The sequence below is a fragment of the Rhinoderma darwinii genome, chromosome 3 (genome assembly GCF_050947455.1).
Source record: "Rhinoderma darwinii isolate aRhiDar2 chromosome 3, aRhiDar2.hap1, whole genome shotgun sequence".
NCBI lineage: Eukaryota > Metazoa > Chordata > Amphibia > Anura > Rhinodermatidae > Rhinoderma > Rhinoderma darwinii.
The window spans coordinates 373,392,214-373,413,474 of record NC_134689.1 but is presented as its reverse complement, the minus strand read 5'-3'; the positions used below and the strand labels follow the sequence as shown (position 1 = coordinate 373,413,474).

General features: G+C 42.5%; 1 protein-coding gene across 3 annotated transcripts in view; it reads left to right on the top strand.

The window, feature by feature from the left end:
• The window catches only part of ADGRE5 (adhesion G protein-coupled receptor E5), a 141,574-nt gene that overhangs the window by 60,832 nt on the left and 59,481 nt on the right, over window positions 1–21,261 (top strand). For 2 of the 3 annotated variants that reach the window (XM_075858736.1, XM_075858733.1), the window contains 3 exons: window positions 9,674–9,808; window positions 18,481–18,527; window positions 20,645–20,731. In XM_075858736.1, coding sequence (XP_075714851.1) covers window positions 9,674–9,808; window positions 18,481–18,527; window positions 20,645–20,731 — 269 coding nt within the window. The remainder of the gene's footprint in view (window positions 1–9,673; window positions 9,809–18,480; window positions 18,528–20,644; window positions 20,732–21,261) is intronic. The other variant, XM_075858735.1, reaches the window with a different exon arrangement.

Here is a 21,261-nt window from a genome sequence, read left to right as displayed (position 1 = left end):
CAAACTGGGCACAACATATTGTGCACTAAAATGGCATAGCAGTGGAAAATTTAAATTTTCACTCTGCACCATCCGTTGCGCCTTAACGCCTTCGCGCACCACAACTTAATAGCATGTCGTGGTGTGTGGGTGATGTATGGAGCGGGCTCACGTGCTGAGCCCGTGCCATACGTTGCGGGTATCATCTGTGTATTACAGCTGACACCTGGGACTAACGGACAGGAACAGCGATCGCGCTGTTACAGGAACCTGTAAAAATGTCAATATACTGCAATACATTAGTATTGCAGTGTATTGTACCAGCTATGTACTGATTGGTAGTTCAAGTCCCATAGGGGGACTAATAAAATGTGTAAAAACAAAAGCAAATAGTTATTATTAGTGAGAAAAAAAAAAAGTAAAAAACAAAACTCTTTTCCCATTTTTTCTCTAATGTAAAAAAATAAAAAAAATACACAAAATTGGTATCGCTGTGTCTGTAGAAGTCTGAACTATTACAATATACCATTATTTAACTCGCACGTTGAACGCCATGAAAAATACAGTTTAAACCGGCAAAATCACAGTTTTTTGGTCAGCTTGGCTCTACAAAAAAATGTAATACAAAGTGCTCAAAAAGTTTTTTGTACCAAAAAATGGTACCAACAAAAACTACAGCTCGTTCCGCAAAAAATAAGCCCTTACACCACTCTATTGACGAAAAAATAAAAAAACTTATGCTTGTCGGAATATGGTGAAACAAAACAATTATTTTTTTTACCAAATAGATTTTACTTTGTAAAAGTAGTAAAATACCAAATTTATATCTTTTTTTAATATCACTGTAATCGTATTGAGTCGCAGAAAAAATGTAAGTTGTCGTTTTTACTCCACGGAGAAAGCAGTAAAAACAAAACCCAAAAAACAATGGAGGAACCGCAGTTTTTTCCAAGTTCAGCCTGCAAAGAATTTTATTTTCAGTTTCTCAGTACATTAAATGGTACTTTAAATTGTGTCAATTGAAACTACAACTCCTCCCACAAGAAATCAGCCCTCACACCACTCTACTGACGGAAAAATAAAAAAGTTATGGCTCTTGGAAAGCGGGGAGGGAAAAACGAAAAAGCAAAAGCAAAAAATGGATCAGTCCGGAAAGAGTTAATTAATTTCTAATGAAAAAAACATTTATAACCACATGTGGGGTAAAGCCGTACTCAGGAGAAATTGCTTTACAAATGTTGGGCGGCTATTTCCTCCTTTATCCTTTGTGAAAATGAAAAAATGCAACATTTTAGTGGAAATAATGTTGATATTCATTTTCACGGCCCAATTCTAATAGATTCTGCAAAAGACCTGTGGGGTCAAAATGCTCGCAATACCCCTAGATAGATTCCTTAAGTAGTGTAGTTTCCCAAATAGGGTAATTTTGGGATGGTTTCCACTGTTTTGGCCTCTCAGGGGCTTTGCAAATGTGACATGGCACCCGAAAACAATTTCAGCTAAATTTGAGCTCCAAAAGCCAAATCGCGCTCTTTCCCTTCTAAACCCCGCTGTGGGTCCAAACAGCAGTTTATTACCACATATGGCGTATTTCTGTAATCGGGAGAAATTGTTTTACAAATGTTGGGGTGCTTTTTCTCCTTTATTCCTTGTAAAAATTTAAAAAAAGTAGATTTCACCTTTACAGACTAATTCCAATGAATTCAGCAAAACAACTGTGGGGTCAAAATGCTAACTTTACCCTTAGAAAAATTCCTTGAGGGGTGTAGTTTCCAAAATGGGGTCACTTTTGGGGGGTTTCCACTGTTTTGGTCCCTCCAGTGCACTGAAAACTATTCCAGCAAAATCAGAAATCCAAATGGCGCTCCTTCTCTTCTGAGCCCTGCTATGGGTCCAAACAGCAGTTTATTACCACATATGGGGTATTGCCGTAATCGTGAGAAATTGCTGTACAAATTTTGGGGTGTGAACGGGTAGGGGGGCATTGACCCCTTAATTCCATTTTTACATTTGTCATCTATACAAAAAAACATAAAATGGGATATCTGTGAAGCTCTCTTTGAAAAAAAACATTGTTATATGTAACTAACCCTTTTGGGTGAATATTTTGCTGTCTGACTTGCTGAAAATTCTCGGAAAACAATTTTTGAACACGTCATACAAGATGCAATGTGACCTGCTGAAAAATGATGTTTGAATACACGTCACATGAATCCACTATGTCTATACAATTTATGTGTGTCAGTATATTTCTATACAGATAATTTTGAAAATATAGTAAAAGTTATATTTTATATATAAACTCCGGATCTATTTGTTTTTTTCTGAATTAATATAATACGGAGGTACCAAATTTATATCTTTTTTTAATATCACTGTTTTAATATCTGGTCGAAATTTTTACGCAGCGCGTGAATGAAATTGTTAAGTCTCACCCGTTATGCTGCAAATGTATTCTGCTGCGTATTTTCCGTTTGCAATTCCGGATGAAAAATATGCAGCAATTCTGTGACGTGTGGACAAGCCCTTAGGCCACACATTTCTTGGTAGGCTTATTTAGTTTACACCAATATTTTGTGCACAAAAAATGGTGCATGTCATAAATATATCTGGAGCATCTAACTAAAACAACGCCCCCTTTTGTGCAAACTTTTCAATACTGATCAGTGAGGAACAAAAAGGTCTAAAAGACAATAAATTTGGTGCGCGGAATGTACGCTATTTTCTTAGTACATTTTTTTGCCAGAATTTGGGAGCATTGTGCTTATTAAATCTCCGTCAATAACATTAAAGGCATTGGACACCTTTGACATTTTTTTTCTATAAAAATGTGTATCAGTGTGTTTGGTGCAATTCCTTTCTATTAAAAATCATTTTTACTTTTTGAGATACAGCTGCTTTGTATTCTGTAAACAGCAGCTATATTTTGCACTGAATCCTGTATCCAGCAAACAGGGCAGGTTTTAGACAAAGTGTGGCCCTGGGCAAAGTGAAAAGTGGGGCCCTAAATGCTAAATTATTGTATCAATAATGCAGTCAATTCAGAAGGTGGTGTGTAGAGAACTGCATCGCTGATCTGTAGCGCGTCAAGGAGTGTTGCAAGCCCCAAAACATATTATCTATATTATATACAGATTATATTATATATTATATTATATTATTATATTATAACAAATTATCTATATACATATACAGTTATTAAATCATACCACTATACAAGATGAAATATTACCTGCATCTGTTACTGAATACAACTCACTATTATAAGACCAATATCACCAAAAATAACACAATATAAGGTCCACATAATACCGCCACATCATAACCATATAGTGACTGAATAATACCCCGATACTGTTACTGAATAATACCACCACACCATAACCACATAGCGACTGAATAATAACCCCATACTGTTATTGAATAATACCGCCACATCATAACCATACAGTGACTGAATAATACCCACATACTGTTACTGAGTAATACTGCCAAACCATAACCACATAGTGACTGAATAATACCGCCACACGATAACCACAAAGTGACTGAATAATACCCCCCATACTGTTACTGAAAAATACATCCACACCATAACCACATAGTGACTGAATAATACCCCCATACTGTTACTGAATAATACCCCCACACCATAACCACATAGTGACTGAATAATACCTCCATACAATAACCACATAGTGACTGAATAATACCCCCATACTGTTACTGAATAATACCTCCATACAATAACCACATAGTGACTGAATAATACCCCCATACTGTTACTGACTAATACCGCCACACCATAACCAAAGTGACTGAATAATACCCCCATACTGTTACTGAATAATACCTCCATACAATAACCACATAGTGACTGAATAATACCCCCATACGGTTACTGAATAATACCTCCATACAATAACCACATAGCAACTGAATAATACCCCCATACTGTTACTGAATAATACCGCCACACCATAACCAAAGTGACTGAATAATACCCCATACTGTTACTGACTAATACCACCACACCATAACCACATAGCGACTGAATAATAACCCCATACTGTTATTGAATAATACCGCCACATCATAACCATACAGTGACTGAATAATACCCCCATACTGTTACTGAATAATACCACCACACCATAACCACATAGTGACTGAATAATACCCCCATACTGTTACTGAATAATACCGCCACACCCTAACCACATAGTGAGGGAATAATACGCCCATACTGTTACTGAATAATACCACCACATCATAACCACATAGTGACTGAATAATACCCCATACTGATACTGACTAATACCGCCACAACATAACCACATAGTGACTGAATAATACCCCCATACTGTTACTGAATAATACCGCCACACCCTAACCACATAGTGAGGGAATAATACGCCCATACTGTTACTGAATAATACCACCACATCATAACCACATAGTGACTGAATAATACCCCATACTGATACTGACTAATACCGCCACAACATAACCACATAGTAACTGAATAATACCGCCCTACTGTTACTGAATAATACCGCTACACCACAACCACAGTGACTGAATAATACCCCCATACTGTTACTGAATAATACCGCCACACCATAACCACATAGTGACTGAATAATACCCCCATACTGTTACTGAATAGAAACCACTATACAAAGACCAATATTACCACCATATAGTGACCATATAGTGGTAGATGCCAGTTATACACAGGAGCTCTGCAGACCATATAAGTGATTACAGCACATTTATATCCAGTGACTCACAGGGGATATTTTCTCTTATTAGAGTCGATCATTTTCCCTTTTTTTTCTCCATCCAGCCCAGACTACTGTTCCAGCCACGACTCGTCTCTGCAGAATTTGACACACAGACATGTTGGTTTCTTGCTTTTCCAGCACCTTCCACCCCTATACCCCATCCTCTAAAGAAAATCGTAATCCACAGTGCCCCAGATGGCAATAATGATCACCCAGTGTTCGACACAATAAAAGTGCCCTATCAATAATAGTGCTCCCTAAGTGCCCCCCACAGTAATAATGCCCCCTGTTGATAGAGCCACACACAGCCCTCCCCCTTGTATATAGTGGCACACAGCCCCCCTTAGTAGATAGTGGCACACAACCTCCCTCCCTTATATATAGTGCCACACAGCCCCACCTCGCCTTGTATATAGTGCCACACAGCCCCTCCTTGTATAAAGTCCCACACACCCCCCTTGTATATAGTTCCACACAGCCCCTCTTGTATATAGCGCCCCACCCCCTTTGTATATAGTTCCACACAGCCCCTCCCTTGTATATAGTGCCACACAGGCCCCCGCTCCCCTTGTATATATATTGCCACATAGGCTCTCCTTGTATATAGTGCCACACAACTCTCCCCCTCCCATTGTATATAGTGGCACACCCCCAAAAAATTTTTTTTACTTACCTAGCCCCGTTCCCACGATGGACGGAGCTCTTCACATCCTCCGGGCGGGACCCTTGTGTAGGTGATGCAGTTACGTCATCACGCCAGCATGTGCAGGGATTCCTCTCAGCGCCTTATAGTCTGCATGCCTAGCGTGGCCTGCAGCCTATAGTATTCAATTTTATCTGCAGGATATAAGATGCATATACAATTGAATGTGGCTGTCGCTAGCACCGATGCACGAGGAGGCCCATGCCATCCGGCCCATAAAGTTTAGGTGCCGGGCAGCTCGGGCCCCCTCTTGCCTTGGGCTCCGTAGCAGCCGCTATGGCTGCTATAGTGGCCAGGGTGCCCTAAGAGGATGGGGGCCCTGGGCAATTGTCCAGTTTGCCCCTTAATGCCAGCTCTTAGTGTCAGCAGGTATTGCATGTCTCTGCATAACTTAGATGTGATCGATAACAGGTGGATCCTGCGTGTCTGACCCGCTGTCACTGAACCCATCAGTGCTGCTGACATGACTGATTCAGGTCTCAGTACAAGATACAGCTGCTCTGTATACAGCATACAAAGCAGCTCTACCTCAAAAAGTAAAAATATTTTTTAATAAAAAGTAATTAGAAAGTTGCACCAATCACACTGATACACATTATGAATGTCTGGCCACCTTTCTGCTGCAAGCAGGGGTCATAGGACGTTGAATGCAATGAGTGTATAAAGTGAGGCAGACATAATGTGCTAGTTTGACGATTATTTATATAGCTGGACATAATTAGAGGGATATTCCTATAACATAAAGTGATGGCCTATCACTGGGTACGCTGAGAAGTCAGATCGCTGGCCAATCAACTTCAGCTTGGGGAGGAAACCGCTAAACTATATATTCTAAAAGGGCAAAACCTCTAATGAATATTCATGAGTCACCACTTTGATTCCGATATGCAGAAATAATTAATTGTGAGCTATATAAAGATAATAACCTTCTGAAAATATATTATTTCATTCTAAAACGATTTATTCAAAAGAGACATAGCCACCAATACAGTCACAATCACCAAAACGAACTTCTCATCTTGGCTGGACTTTGCCTTAAAGAGTAACTGCAGTTTCGCAAAACTTTTGATATGTCATAGAGACATATCAGAATTTTTGATCGGTGGGGAACCGGGTGCTGAGACGCCCACTGTTGCTGAATCGAAGGAGCAAGGCGCCCATCCGAGCACTATGCACCTTCAGCTGTGAGCTCCTCATTGGGTTGAAGATGTCTCATAGACGTTTTATGTGGGTCAGTCCACAGTCTAGTGTAAATGCTACCGCTGGTCAATCAACAGTCTGGTAAAAATTATGCGCCCATGATTTTTTTTTTTTTTAAATTGGAGGATATTGTACAGATTATTAGTATGGTAATTATCAGCTTTTTAGAGGTTACAGTAAATGCTGCTTATTTGTTATTATCACTGGTCTAAGCTATTAACATCTATTACTTATAATCTTTATGATTCCTTATGGTTTTCCAATTTGTCCACAAAAAGTGTTGGCTGTCCGTGATTATTGGATAAATTGTACTGAAAAAAAAAGAAATCAGGTTGGCAACCCTGCCAGTCATATGTTCGATGCTGTAAGCTCCAATAGAAGAATATTTGTTGTTGAAGAATAATACATTTGTACTGTACTCTGCCATCTCTAGTAAAGTTCAGGTATCCATCGCGTGTGGGCCTTGTCCCTTTTCATGGACTGATCAGAATCTTACTGGATAGCAATGTGTGCCTACAGGCTCCTGAGCTATAAATCTGGTACTGATGGGAATACTCCTTGCATTTGCTACCATACAGTTTACAGTAAATCATTTATTATTTTAGTAGCATGGGTGTTTCTGGTCACCTTCTTAGGTCAAGTTCACACTGTGTATTTGAGAATTGTAAAGAAAAAAATGCAGCATCCACATGTCCCCTGAATGAGAATGAGATTTATAAAAATCTCACTCACATTTTGTGCATGAATTCCGCACATTTTTAGGGATTGCTGTGTTTTCTGCAGCTTTAAAATTCACATGTTCCAACCCGAATAGAAGTCCTAAGAGCATGTCCAAAGCAAATCACTGAAAATTGGATCAAACTTACAACACACCACTGAAACAGGTCATACTTACTGATACAAGGGCTTTTGTTTTAAAATTTAGGTACAATTTAAAAAGTCCCCATCAACTCTCCTGACATGTATATTTTAGTCAAAACTTACATCCCCACGACGTAATTCTGGAGAATCGTTCCTTAGGATATTTACATTGTACCGTTCCTCTATTATTTGTCCTATAATTGTATAAATACATTTATAACTTTGTGTTACTCTACTTTTTGTTAATAAAGAATGTCCCCACACAACCTGTCATTGTCCAATCAATGCGGAAGTAGGGAAAGATGGATGGCAATATGACTGCAGGATCAGACTACACAGGGTTTTGTTTGCAGTCTGTTACCATGGAGACACATTAATCTGCATAGCTGCTATAGACACAAAATGCTAGGAGATTCTTAAATGAAGACAATTTGCAAATGTAAATATAGTTCTTCATTTAAGATGCATTGGAACACTAAGGGTATGTTCACACGATAACGTCAATTACGGCTGAAATTACGGAGCTGGTTTCTGGAGAAGACAGCTCCTGCATTTCAGACGTAATTGCTCGTACTCGCGTTTTGTGAGGCGTCAATTACGGACGTAATTGTGAGCTGTTCTTCATTGGATTCAATGAAAAATGACTCCAATTACGTCCAAATAAGTGTCCTGCACTTCATTAACGAGGCTGTTATTTTACGCGCCGTCTTTTGACAGCGACCCGTAAAATGACAGGTCGTCGGCACAGTACATCGGCAAACCCATTGAAAGCAATGGGCAGATGTTTGCCGACGTATTGGAGCCATGTTTTCAGGCGTAATTCGAGGCGTAAAACGCCTCGATTACGCCTGAAAATAGGTCGTGTGAACCCAGCCTTAGGCTTCATGCGCACGACCGTGCCCGTAATTACGACCCGTAATCAAGGGCACGGATGGCCGCGGACAGCCAGCCGTTTTTACGAGCTGTGCTCCCATTATAAAGTATAGGAGCACGGTCCGTAAAATAAAAAAAATAGGACATGTCCTATTTTTTTCGGCAGGTTTCTACGGCACGGTCACCCACCCGTAATTATGGCCCGTAATTACGGCCGATTTTATGATCGTGTGCATCAAGCCTAAGGCCTTATTCACACGGACGTGATTTCGCATGGACCTATGTTAGTGAATGGGGCCGTTCAGACTGTCAGTGACTTTCACGCAGCGTATGTGCGCTGCTTGAAACTCATGACATGTCCTATATGTGCCCGTGTTTCGCGCAGCACGCACCCATTGAAGGCAATGGGTGCATGCAAATCGCGCTCGGCACACGGAAGCACTTCCGGGTGCCGCGCGTGATTCGCACAACAGTTGTAAAATAAGAGTGTCATAATAATGCCGGCTGCGCGAACATCACGCAGCCTCGCACTATATGCTGATGACACACGGACCTTTTCCGCGCTTAACGTAGTGTTTTTTGCGTGCGCAGAACGGACACGTCTGTGTGAATAAGGCCTAAAGGTCAAAGCACACAAAGTTTTTTGGCACTAATTTTGGTGCAGAAACTAAATCGGAATCCGTGCCAAAAAACGCCCCAAATCGCCCCCAATCTATTTCAATTGGAGGCAGAGGTTTTTTTCCTGCCGTCGGCTTTTGCTCGCTCACGGAAAAAAAGCGGCATGCTCTTTCTTTGAGCGATTTGCGCTCTGACATCCCATTGAAATCAATGGGAGGCAAAAAAAAGTCTGCGCTTGTTTGGACCTTTTTTTCCGCCGTTTCTCGCTCGCGGATTTCGCATTAGATTCGACAGCCACAGGCAAGAAGAGCAGCAACTGCCGGGAACAATAGTGCTGTCGACTGCGCTATTATTTTTGTGAAAAAAAACTGAAGCTTTACGGAAAAGAAACAAACTGAGGCAGAAGCATTACCATTGATTTCAAACAGAAGCGATAGTTTCCGTTCATCTGTTCCTCTGACGGAAAGGTTCAACGGAACAGATGAACGGAACCCGAACACTGATGTGAACAGGCCCTAAAATACGAGTGTCTGCTTACAGTAACTACAGCTGCTGATCATTCAACTAAACGTGGATCTGCCATAGACGTATCTTGTTAGGATGTATTAACATTTGTGTGTTTTACTAATGAGACTTTTATTATTCTTTGCAGCACAAAAGGTGAAGTGTGAGCTATTGTTTTGTGGTGCAAGGTCTATATGTGATTCAAAACAAAACGTCATATCATGTTCCTGTCAGGAAGGATACAGAGCTATTTCACTGGGATTACGGTACCCACAATGCAATGGTGAATAGAAGTGTCCCTGCAGCCCTGGCACATGCTTGCTTTATTCCGTTCATTTACCCTTTTATGTGCTTCTTTTCCTTTTTGATATTACAAACTATAAGTTCTTGTTTTCTCACAACAACGTTCCTATTTTTACTACCAATTCCAATATTCTAATTGGTAGGAACAGCCCCTATCAATACATCCTTTTAGGGAATAGGGATGGTTGTAGTAGAACATGTTCCAATAGGCTCGAATCACACATGCAGTTTTTGATGCAGTTGTTTTTTCTTTTTTCGCCAAAGCCATTTGTGGATCCAAGAGGAAGGAAAAGTATAAAGCAAAACTGTATACATCTCTCTTTTGGATCCACTCCTGTGTTTGGCTCCAAAAACTGCATGCGTGATTCCGGTCTAAGGGCATGACCACACGTGGCGGATTTCCTCCGCAACTGTCCGCATCAATGCCGCACAGAATCTGCGTCGCAGATTCTGCTGCGGATCTGCACAAAATGTGCAGAAAATTGATGCGGACTAGCTGCTGCGGACTGCGGGAAAAGTGCTTCCCTTCTCCCTATCAGTGCAGGATAGAGAGAAGGGACAGCACTTTCCCTAGTGAAAGTAAAAGAATTTCATACTTACCGCCCGTTGTCTTGGTGACGCGTCCCTCTTTCGGCATCCAGCCCGACCTCCCTGGATGACGCGCCAGTCCATGTGACCGCTGCAGCCTGTGCTTGGCCTGTGATTGGCTGCAGCCGTCACTTACACTGAAACGTCATCCTGGGAGGCCGGACTGGAGACAGACGCAGGGAGTTCTCGGTAAGTATGAACTTATATGTTTTTTTACAGATACATGTATATTGAGATCGGTAGTCACTGTCCCGGGTGCAGAAACAGTTACTGCCGATCGCTTAACTCTTTCAGCACCCTGGACAGTGACTATTTACAGACGTCTCCTAGCAACGCTCCCGTCATTACGGGAGCCCCATTGACTTCCTCAGTCTGGCTGTAGACCTAGAAATACATAGGTCCAGCCAGAATGAAGAAATGTCATGGTAGTAAAACCAATACGCTCCGCAGCACACATAAGATCTGCGGACTTCATTGCGGAATTTTGACTCTCCATTGAAGTCAATGGAGAAATTCCGCCATGAGTCCGCCACTGCTCCGCAACAGACAGAGCATGCTGCGGACACCAAATTCCGCTCCGCAGCCTATGCTCCGCAGCGGAATTTTACGCCTCGTCTAAACGAACACTGCTAAATTAAAGTGTAAGTCAATGGACAAACGGCACCGCTGCGGATTAACGCTGCGGAGTGTCCGCAGCGGAATTTAAGTGAAATTCCGCCACGTGTGAACCCGCCCTAAGGGTATATTCACACGTAGCGTTTTTTTGCCATGTGGCCGAAAACCACACTGAAAAACCGCATGAGTTTTCACCGCGATTTCCAGCAGATTCCTTGCTAACTGTATGGCTGGGTTCACACAGAATTTTTTGCAGGCAGAAAATCTGCCTCAAAATTCCTTTGGAATTTTGAGGTGGATTTTGCTCTGCCTGCACGCCGTTTTCACTGTGTTTTTCGCTGCGTTTTTCCCCGCGACCATTGAGAGTTGTGGGCAAAAAAACTGCGTGAAATACGCTTTCTCTGCCTCCCATTGATTTCAATGGGAGCTCAGAGGCGTAAACGCCCGAAGATAGGGCACGACGCTTCTTTTTACCGCGAGCGTTTTTTCCTGCTTGTGGTAAAAAAAAAGGCGTCCGCCTCCCATTGAAATCAATGGGAGGCATTTTTTGTCTTTTTTTGGAGCGTTCTCCGACGCGGTTTCCGCCTCAAAAAACTCTGTGTGAACTGGCCCTTAGTGTAAAGGCCCTTTTCATGGGCCGATGATCAGGCAAATGAGTGCTCGTACGAACGCTCGTTCACGATCACGTGCCTGTATAAACATGGCAGCGATCAGCTGACGAACAAACAAACGATTGTTCGTCGGCTGATTGCATCTTTTATCCTGCCATAAAAATGGTCATTTGTTGGCACCACATCACGTTGTGTACACAAGATGCGCTGCTGACAAAATGCAATCTGTGTGGGGACCATCGATTGTATTAACACTCAGTCGTCCCCATACTCCTGATCATTGGTCCATGTAAATGGAGCAAGCGAGCGCCGATCAACAAGCTATCAGGCTCACACGTTGCAAATTTGTCGCAGAATTTCATTGTGGATTTTACCCTATGCAATGAAAAGAGTGAGATCTGTGTCAAATCCGCAACAAAATCTTCGACAAACTCGTGACCTGTGTACTCAACCCTACTTTTTAGTCAGCACTCGTTATAGGGCAGAACATCTTTCCGTTTAAAACCACTCATCAACAAGTATCAGATTTTTTCCGCCACAAAATCTGCACGGGTTAGGCCGGGTTCCCACGTAGCGTTATTGCTGCAGAGTTGCCGCAACGGAATTCTGTGTGGAAATTCCGTGGCATTTACAGAAGCAGCAAAGTGGATGAGATTCAGAAAATCTCATGCCCATGCTGCGGAAAAAACCGCAGCGTAAACGTTAAGGGTATGTTCACACGTAGTCAACCAAAACGTCTGAAAATCCAGAGCTGTTTTCAAGGGAAAACAGACCCTGCTTTTCAGACGTTTTTTTACCAACTCGCATTTTTACCAACTCATTTTTTTACCAACTCGTTTTTGGAGCTGTTTTCATTGGAGTCTATGAGAAAACAGCTCCAAAAACGTCTGAAAGAAGTGTCCTGCACTTCTTTTGACGAGGCTGTATTTTTACGAGTCGTCGTTTGACAGCTGTCAAATGACGACGCGTAAATAACAGGTCGTCTGCACAATACGTCGGCAAAGACATTCAAATGAATGGGCAGATGTTTGCCGACGTATTGGAGCCGTATTTTCAGACGTAAAACGAGGCATAATACGCCTCGTATACGTCTGAAATTTGGCCGTGTGAACATACCCTAAGGGTCAATGTACACGATGCGTATTACGTGCGGTTTTGCGTGCGGAAAATCCGCAGCGTACTACAGTACCAGAATAGTCAATGAGATTCCAGGAAATCTTATGTATGCGGCTGCAGTATTTTTCGGGACTGAAATTGACCTGTGGTGCGTTTTTTAGAATCCACAGCATGTAAATTCATCTTACGTTTCTGCTTGCAAATTCTATCTGCCTAGTGCAGAGGAAAATAGCACCAAGATCCACAGCATGAAAATGCATCGAAATGCGCATCAAAACGAAAAAAAACGCACCGGAAAAAAGGTGCGTTTTTTTCCTGCAAATTTCTTGAGGCTTTGCTGCGCAAGCAAAATAATCAACGTGTGCAAGTAGCCTTATGAATTGACCTGCGATGCAGAATTTAATTCCGCAACATGTCAATTTATGCTGCGTTTTTGTTGATTTTCTGTTGCAGATTTTCCCCATTGAATTCAATGGGGATGCAAGACCCGCAACAGAAAACCAAGTGTTGCGACGTATTCGCAGCGATAACGCCACAAAAATCGCAACTATGGAAAAAAAAAAAAATCATACTTACCCAGAATGCCCTCCTTCTTCTTGCAGTCCGGCCCCCTGGGATGACGTTACATCCTATGTGACCGTCGCTGCAGCCAATCACATTCTGCAGTGGTCACATGGGCTGCAGTGTCATCCAGGGAGGCCGGACCAGACTGCAATGGAGAGACACATCGCCATAACAACAGCCTACGTATGTATTAAAGTTATTTACCGCTGCTTTCCGCAACGGAAATTCCGTCAAAAAAAATGCACCACAAGTGGTGCGGTTTTCAGACGGAATGTACTGCGGGCTCCTGATTGGATACGCTGCGTTGTTTTTACGCAGCGTATCTGTTCTTTGGGAGCCTGGCCTTAGATGTGGATTTTGCGGCAGATTTGCCACAGATTTTACTCTACGCAATACAAAAGTAACATCCACAGTGTAAAAGAATGAGTTTGGTGTGAATTTCCAAATCCACAACATGCTCTGATTTTTTTCTGCTACGTGTGAATAGGGTTTTGTGCCACCCGTATATATCTGTAAATTGCTGTGGATTTTCAGTGCAAAACCTGCACCAAAAATCCATGGCAAATCCACCACGTCTGAAGGTAGCCTTAGGGTATGTGCACACGATAACTGCATTTACGTCTGAAATTACGGAGCTGTTTTCAGGAGAAAACAGCTCCTGCATTTCAGACGTAATTGCTCGTACTCGCGTTTTGCGGGGCGTCTTTTACGGACGTAATTTGGATCTGTTCTTCATTGAAGTCAATGAAAAACGGCTCCAATTACGTCCCAAGAAGTGTCCTGCACTTCTTTGACGAGGCTGTTATTTTACGCGCCATCTTTTGACAGCGGCGCGTAAAATGAAAGGTCGTCAGCACAGTACATCGGCAAACCCAATGAAATGAATGGGCAGATGTTTGCCGACGTATTGGAGCCGGGTTTTCAGGCGTTAATCGAAGTGTAAAACGCCTCGTTTACGCCTGAAAAGAGGTCGTGTGAATAGGGTATGTTCACACGCAGAGTCAAAAACGTCTCAAAATACGGAGCTGCTTTCAAGAGAAAACAGCTCCTGATTTTCAGACTTTTTTGTGCCACTCGCGATTTTCGCAGCGTTTTTGCAGCGTTTTTTACGGCCGTTTTTGGAGCTTTTTTCAATAGAGTCTATGAGAAACGGCTCCAAAAACGTCCCTGCACTTCTTTTTCGCTGCCGTTTTTTTATGCATAAAAAAACGCAGCAAAAAACGCTCCGTCGGAACAGAACGCCGTTTTCCCATTGAAATCAATGGGCAGATGTTTGGAGGCGTTCTGCTTCCGGTTTTTCAGCCGTTTTTCGGGCGTTTACGGCCCGAAAAATGGACGAAAATAGGCAGTGTGAACATACCCTTATAGCACAGTTATCAGAGCTGTGTCTTGTAAAAAGGCGTGCACCTGGGTGTCCATCACATGACCAAGACCAATTTTGATCCACTACAAGCAAACAATGGAGGTTCTTTGATCCAACAACAGCAAGCAGAGATATTGAAAATCATAAGCAAATAATACAAAACATATATTGGAAAATTTCATAACTTTGTACTATGGTAGAATAAACGTTAATGGCTGAAACCATACTGCCCCTTTATTTTTCTATTCAGCAAAATGGTGACTCAAGAGCTAGATTCCCCTGCCGATAACAGCTGATCACAAGCAGCAGCCCCATGATCAACTCAGTATGGTGGGAGACCATTTACCTGACAAAGGGCTGTCCAACAAGAAAGACCAGCTTTTCAGGAGATCCGTTATTATCTCCGTTAGAAACCTGCCCATTTTCCTGCTTATGGGAGAATGCCAATGCTCCCCTAGACTCAGTTCAGCCTGTGCCAATGCAATTGTGGCACAGAGGATTTTTTATGATTACAGCTTCTCAGTTTGCTTTTCCATTTTTGCCTAGCATGTCTCACAGACAATTATTAGGAACGGTGTCAATTTTTTTCCATGAACCGTATGAGAAACAACACAACACCCAAGAGAATAGAGTCTTTTTACTAAACAGATTCAGCCGCTGCTAGCTGCTAAGCATTATCACAAGAAGAAAAATTAAAGGATTTTAAAACCTAAATTTATTTTTAGAATAATATGGTTAATAACAAACTGATTAATAACACAACTTCTAAAGAAGTTCAAAATTCTCTGCAGATTAACTTCATAAATCAAGCTTTTTTAGCAGTCGGAGCTCCATTTTTCTGATACAGAGCTCCAAATGCCCTGCACAGATATAGATTCAAAAGATAACATTCTGGCTTATGGTAGCTGCCACAAGGGGGAGCTGAGGAGCTTACTCCATACGTTTTATAAATTGAACTCAATAATAACACAGTATGCTGTAAGCTCCTAAGTGCCCACTTGTGGCAGCCAGCATGTTAAATCTGTGTCTTTTCAGGAGATTTAGAGCTATGCATCAGAAAAACAGCGCTCTGACTACTGTAAAGATGTATTATAATCAGCATAGTATTTTGGACTTAAAAACTATGAACAGCCGTACAGTCTGATTATTAAGGCTACAAAAGATCACAGCCTTTAAATAGGATTATCAGTCAACAAGTACCTAGGGCTTAAAATACAGTGCCCAAAAGTCGCAATCAACTATGTCCTTTTTACGCTGCCCTCGCCACTTTTGTGAAAAGGGGGAGTGGCTTTGTAAAAGAGTGCAGAGCCACAGCGGCCCAACACTGCGGTCAGAAAACTGGCGTAAATTATAGTGGAAATCTATGACAGCTCCTAGCTGGCATACATAGTTACATAGTACGGTCGAAAAAGGACAAATGTCCATCAAGTTCAACCAAGGGATGGGAGGAAGGGTACGGATGGGAGAAATTATAGAACTTTGCTTTCACTCTGGTCGTAGCAAGGTAGAAGCCCGTGCCGGAATGGACTACACCCCCCCCCCCCCCCAATCGGACAATTAAATAAAATTAAAACATTAATCTCGCCTCACTGTTCCTCTTCTCCCCTCCCGTCAGGCTCCCTCAGCACGCGGCGGCTCATCCAGGGTCCTGACACTGGGCACTGACCCATTCATTCCTATGGCCCCATGCACACTACCATGTTTTCTATGGATCCGCGTAAGGGCTGTGGGACCAGGCTGCAAAACTTAGAGCAGGTCCTATTCCTGTCCATGTTTGCAGTTCGGACTCACCCATTCAAGTCTATGGTGACAACAAACGGCACACGAATGCCATCCGTGTGCTGTCCGTATGCGTTTTGCGTATGAGTTGCTAGGCGACAAGGATCATGTGGCCTTCTCAGGGGGTTGGGACAAGCTATTGATATCATTTCTTGCCTTCCGTTTTTGGTGGATTCGAGAATACGGATGACATATGGATGCACGTTTGTGGACATATGGAACAGATGCGGTTGACATACTGATGACACGCAGACCGCAAAAACGGACAACATATCTGTTGTTTACGGGCTGCAAAATACAGATGGTCGTGTGCATGTAGCTTAGGAAATATGCCCTAGTATGCCTTTTAGCATTCTAACTTAAAGAAATTGTTAGGATCCCACGGAATGCAAAAAGGAGAAAACTATTGGATGTGTGTGGTCATAAGGTGGATTCCGTTTGGAAATGACCTGAACATGAAGAGTTCCGCAGAGGTCACACGTTGCGTAAATACTGTGGTTTTTCCACAACGTATTTTGAAGTGGAAAATGCGCAGCATAATACAGTAGCAACAGAGTGAACGGGATTTGAACAAATCTCATCCACACGCTGCGTAAATGATGAGCGGAAAAAACTTTCAGAAATTGACCTGCGGTGTCGTCTTTTGTAATCCGCAGCATGTCAATTGTATTTGCGTAATCGCTGCTTTTGTGTTGCAGGCTTTCCCATTTGAATTCAATGGGGAGGTAAAATCTACAAGAAATAGCAAATGTTGCCTTTTTTTGGTGGAAAAGCTGCGATTCCACCTCAAAACCCGCAACTCAGAAAACAAAAATCTTATACTTACCCAGAATTCTGTGCTTCTTTGTCCAGGCCGGCCTCCTGGGATAATGTTTGCTGCAGCCAATCATTGACTTTTCATCCCATGTGACCGCTGCAACCAATCACATGCTGCATCGGTAACATGGGCTAAAACATCATCCCAGGAGGCCAGGCTGCAGAGGGTAAGTATCTGTTTTTGTTTTTTGTTAACGTGCAGTTTTCCACAGCGGACATTCTGGCCAAAAAACTGCTCCACAATTTGGTGCGGTTTTTTTGGGCTGGAATTCCCTGCGGCCGCGTAAAGGTACACAGTGTATGTGTGAACGTAGCCTTAGGCCCCATGCACACGACCGTATAATTTTTCCGTAATTGCGGCCTGCAATTACTGACCAATTCACTTCTATTGACCACGAACACCTTCCTGTATATTTGCGGGAAAGTGTCCAGGCCGTAGAAAGTCTCCGCAAAATATAAGACATTTCCTATTTTTTTGCTTTTTACGGAGTGTGCTCTCATACTTTGTATGGGAGCTCAATTCGAAAATGCGGGTAGCGAATATGCCCACGGACCGTGATTACGGGCACTGCCATGTGCAGGGGGCCTGAAGCAGCCCAAAAACTGGAGTCAGCCTTCCATTGTTTACAATTAATAATACTGTACGATATCAATTTGATGTACTGTATGTCCAGTGTTCGATCCTGGACAGCTTCATGTCTCAGAACGAAGAGCTGCGTGTCCATGATAAGGCCTCATGCACACTTCCGTTGCCCGTCGTTCGGCCGCTAATGACGGATCCGTGAAACACAGACTGCACATGGATGGCTTCCGTGTGCAGTCCATTGTTTTAACGGATAAAGTAAATTGAATGGCCGAGACTTTTCCGTCAAAAACGGACAGGAGTTGGACCTGTCCTATTTTTGCTGGAACGGCCACACAGTTCCGTTAAAGCAACGGGAGTGTGCATGGCCCCATAGAAATGAATATGTCAGGGTGCTATCCGTTCAAAACGCTAGACACACACTACAGCTTGTTAGAGACAGTAACATTTTTGTAAATCTAATATAAGAGAGTGGCACTGATAAGCCGTTTTGCATGCTTTGTCGTTGTCTTTTTTGCTTAAGGTAAAAAAAAATAAATAAAAAAAAAAAAATATATATATATAAAATCATTGTTCCCTTATTTTTATTACTAACTTTTATATTTTTTTCTTCCCAGTGAATTGCAAATATAAGACAAGCAATAAGAAATGTGACAATGATCCGGTAAGATATACTGTGTCTACTTCTGCTATGTTCCCGTGGTTCGTTTACATTGAGAATATCAGAGTATACAGTATGCTCCACTTCTCAGCTGAAGAATATGCAGCACTAGATTTTTTAGTATCTCCTAAATTTATGAATTAAAAAAAAAAATGATGCCTGTAGAATAATATTGACATACACAGCAACAGTTGGTGCTGCTTTTGTCCTTGGTTACTTGGTCAGTTAGATCTAAGGCGCTATGCACACGACTGTATTTTTCATCCGTAATTACGGACCCTTTCATTTCTATTGGCCACGGACACCTTTTAGTATTTTTACTGATGGGTGTCCGTGCTGAAAAAATTATAGAACCTGTCCTATTCTTGTCCGTAATTACAGCAAGGACTCTCCCATAGAAGTCTATTGGAGCTTCCTTAAATACTGACGGCTACAGATGTGCATCCGTATACCGGCCGTATTTATGAAAGAGTTGCTATGTAACATGTAGATTACATAATTTGCATCCTCTCTCTTTTTTTACGGATCTGTATATACAGATGGAATACGGATGCAATACGGACAGTATTTCGGGATAAATTAAAATACGGTCATGTGCATGGGGCTTTAGGCAAAAAACGCAGCGAAAAGCGATTTCTCTTCTTCCCATCGATGTCAATGGGAGGTCAGAGACTAAAACGCCTGAAGAAAGGGCATGACGCTTCTTTTGCAAAAAACTCCCCCGCCTCCCATTGATTTTCAGACGTTTTTGCCACGGTTTCCATGTCAAAAACAGCGCCAAAGAACTCAGTGTGAACATTCCCTAAGGCCTCATGGCAGAGCTGTGTGCTCAGATCCTGTATGGCAGTGTACAAATTTGTATGTTCTTCATGTGCTGTCATACAGGCTTGGTTGGGTGCCGTATGTACAGAGCTATCCCCCCCCCCCCCAGAAGCAATAAATATATACAGCATCTGATGAAGCATTCATGCAAAATACGACAGAAAAAAAACCTCCGTAAGAAATCAGGGGCATACAGAGCTATAGTAAAGACCCCATGTCCCCACCTGTGTGTAAAGATAGTCATATGTTCCTATAGACGTATAGAAAATATCTGGCTGCAGTATTTTGGGCTTTAAAAAATGACACATTAAAAAAAAAAAATTAAATGTGGATGCTGTGTGTAAATTCAGCCTAAGGGCTTAGGCTGGGTTCACACGAGCATGTTACGTCCGTAAAGGACGGCACGTATTTCGGCAGCAAGTCCCAGACCGAACACACTGCAGGGAGCCGGGCTCCCAGCATCATAGTTATGTACGATGCTAGGAGTCCCTGCCTCGCTGCGGGACAACTGTCCCGTACTGTAATCATGTTTTCAGTACGGGACAGTAGTTCCACGGAGAGGCAGGGACTCCTAGCGTCGTACATAACTATGATGCTAGGAGCCCGGCTCCCTGCACTGTGTTCGGTCCGGGACTTGCGGCCGAAATACGTTCTGTCCTTTACGGACGTAACATGCTCGTGTGAACCCAGCCTAATTCAGACGAACGTGATATACGTCCGTGCAACGCGCGTGATTTTCACGCGCCTCGCACGGACCTATGCTAGTCTATAGGGCCGTGCAGACTGTCAGTGATTTTCACGCAGCGTGTGTCCGCTGTGTAAAACTCACGACATGTCCTATACTTGTGCGTTGTTCGCGCATCACGCACCCATTGAAGTCAATGGGTGCGTGAAAATCACGCGCAGCACACGGAAGCACTTCCGTGTGACGCGTGTGATTTGCGCAACAGAGGTAAAAAGTATGAATGAAAACAGAACAGCACCACGTGCTTTTCTGTTTACAAACATACAGAGTGTCATAATGATGGCGGCTGCGCGAAAATCACGTAGCCACGCATCATACACGGCTGACACACGGAGCTGTTAAGTACCCTTTGAGCACGCAAAACGCTGTGTTGTTTGCGCGCGCAAAACGCACACGCTCATGTAAATCCGGCCTAATACTGACTTGCCTACGAAGGAGTGATAGAAGGGGATAAGCAGAAACTAGGTTTTGGGTAACAGAATTGTGAAAATCCGTAATAAATGGCAATGAATCGTGAAAATGGGGAAACATCTCTCGTTCTCTCTCTGTTTAGTTCCTCTGCAAACTGGAAATGTTCACTGATCAATTTACACCATTTTGTGAGAACATCACAGGCCAGCCTAGACTGTCCATGACGGAGGTAAGATATCAAGCAGTCATCCCCGATAAAGACAGATCTCTTGGGCTATGTTCACACACTTAACAAAATACGGCTGAAAATACTGAGCTGTTTTCAAGGGAAAACAGCTCCTGATTTTCAGCCGTTTTTAATCAAACTAGCGTTTTTTGCTGCCTTTTTTATGGCCGATTTTGGAGCTGTTTTCCATTGAGTCAATGCAAAACGGCTCCAAAAACGGCTCAAGAAGTGACTTGCTCTTCTTTTTTACGGGGCGTCATTTTACGCGCCGTTTTTGGAAAGTGAGGCATAAAAAAAACTCCCTGTCGAAACAGAACGCCATGTTTCCCATTGAAATCAATGGGCAGTTGTTTTTTAGCCGTTTTTTGGGCCGTTTACGGCCTGAAAAACGGCTGAAAATAGCCAGTGTGAACATACCCTTACTCATCATGAAAATACTTTTCTTATACATTTTATTGGACTTTAGCTATAGTGTGACTGGTGGCTATGGCCAACATCAAGTTTTGTGTTTTTTTTACTACTCCATTATTTTC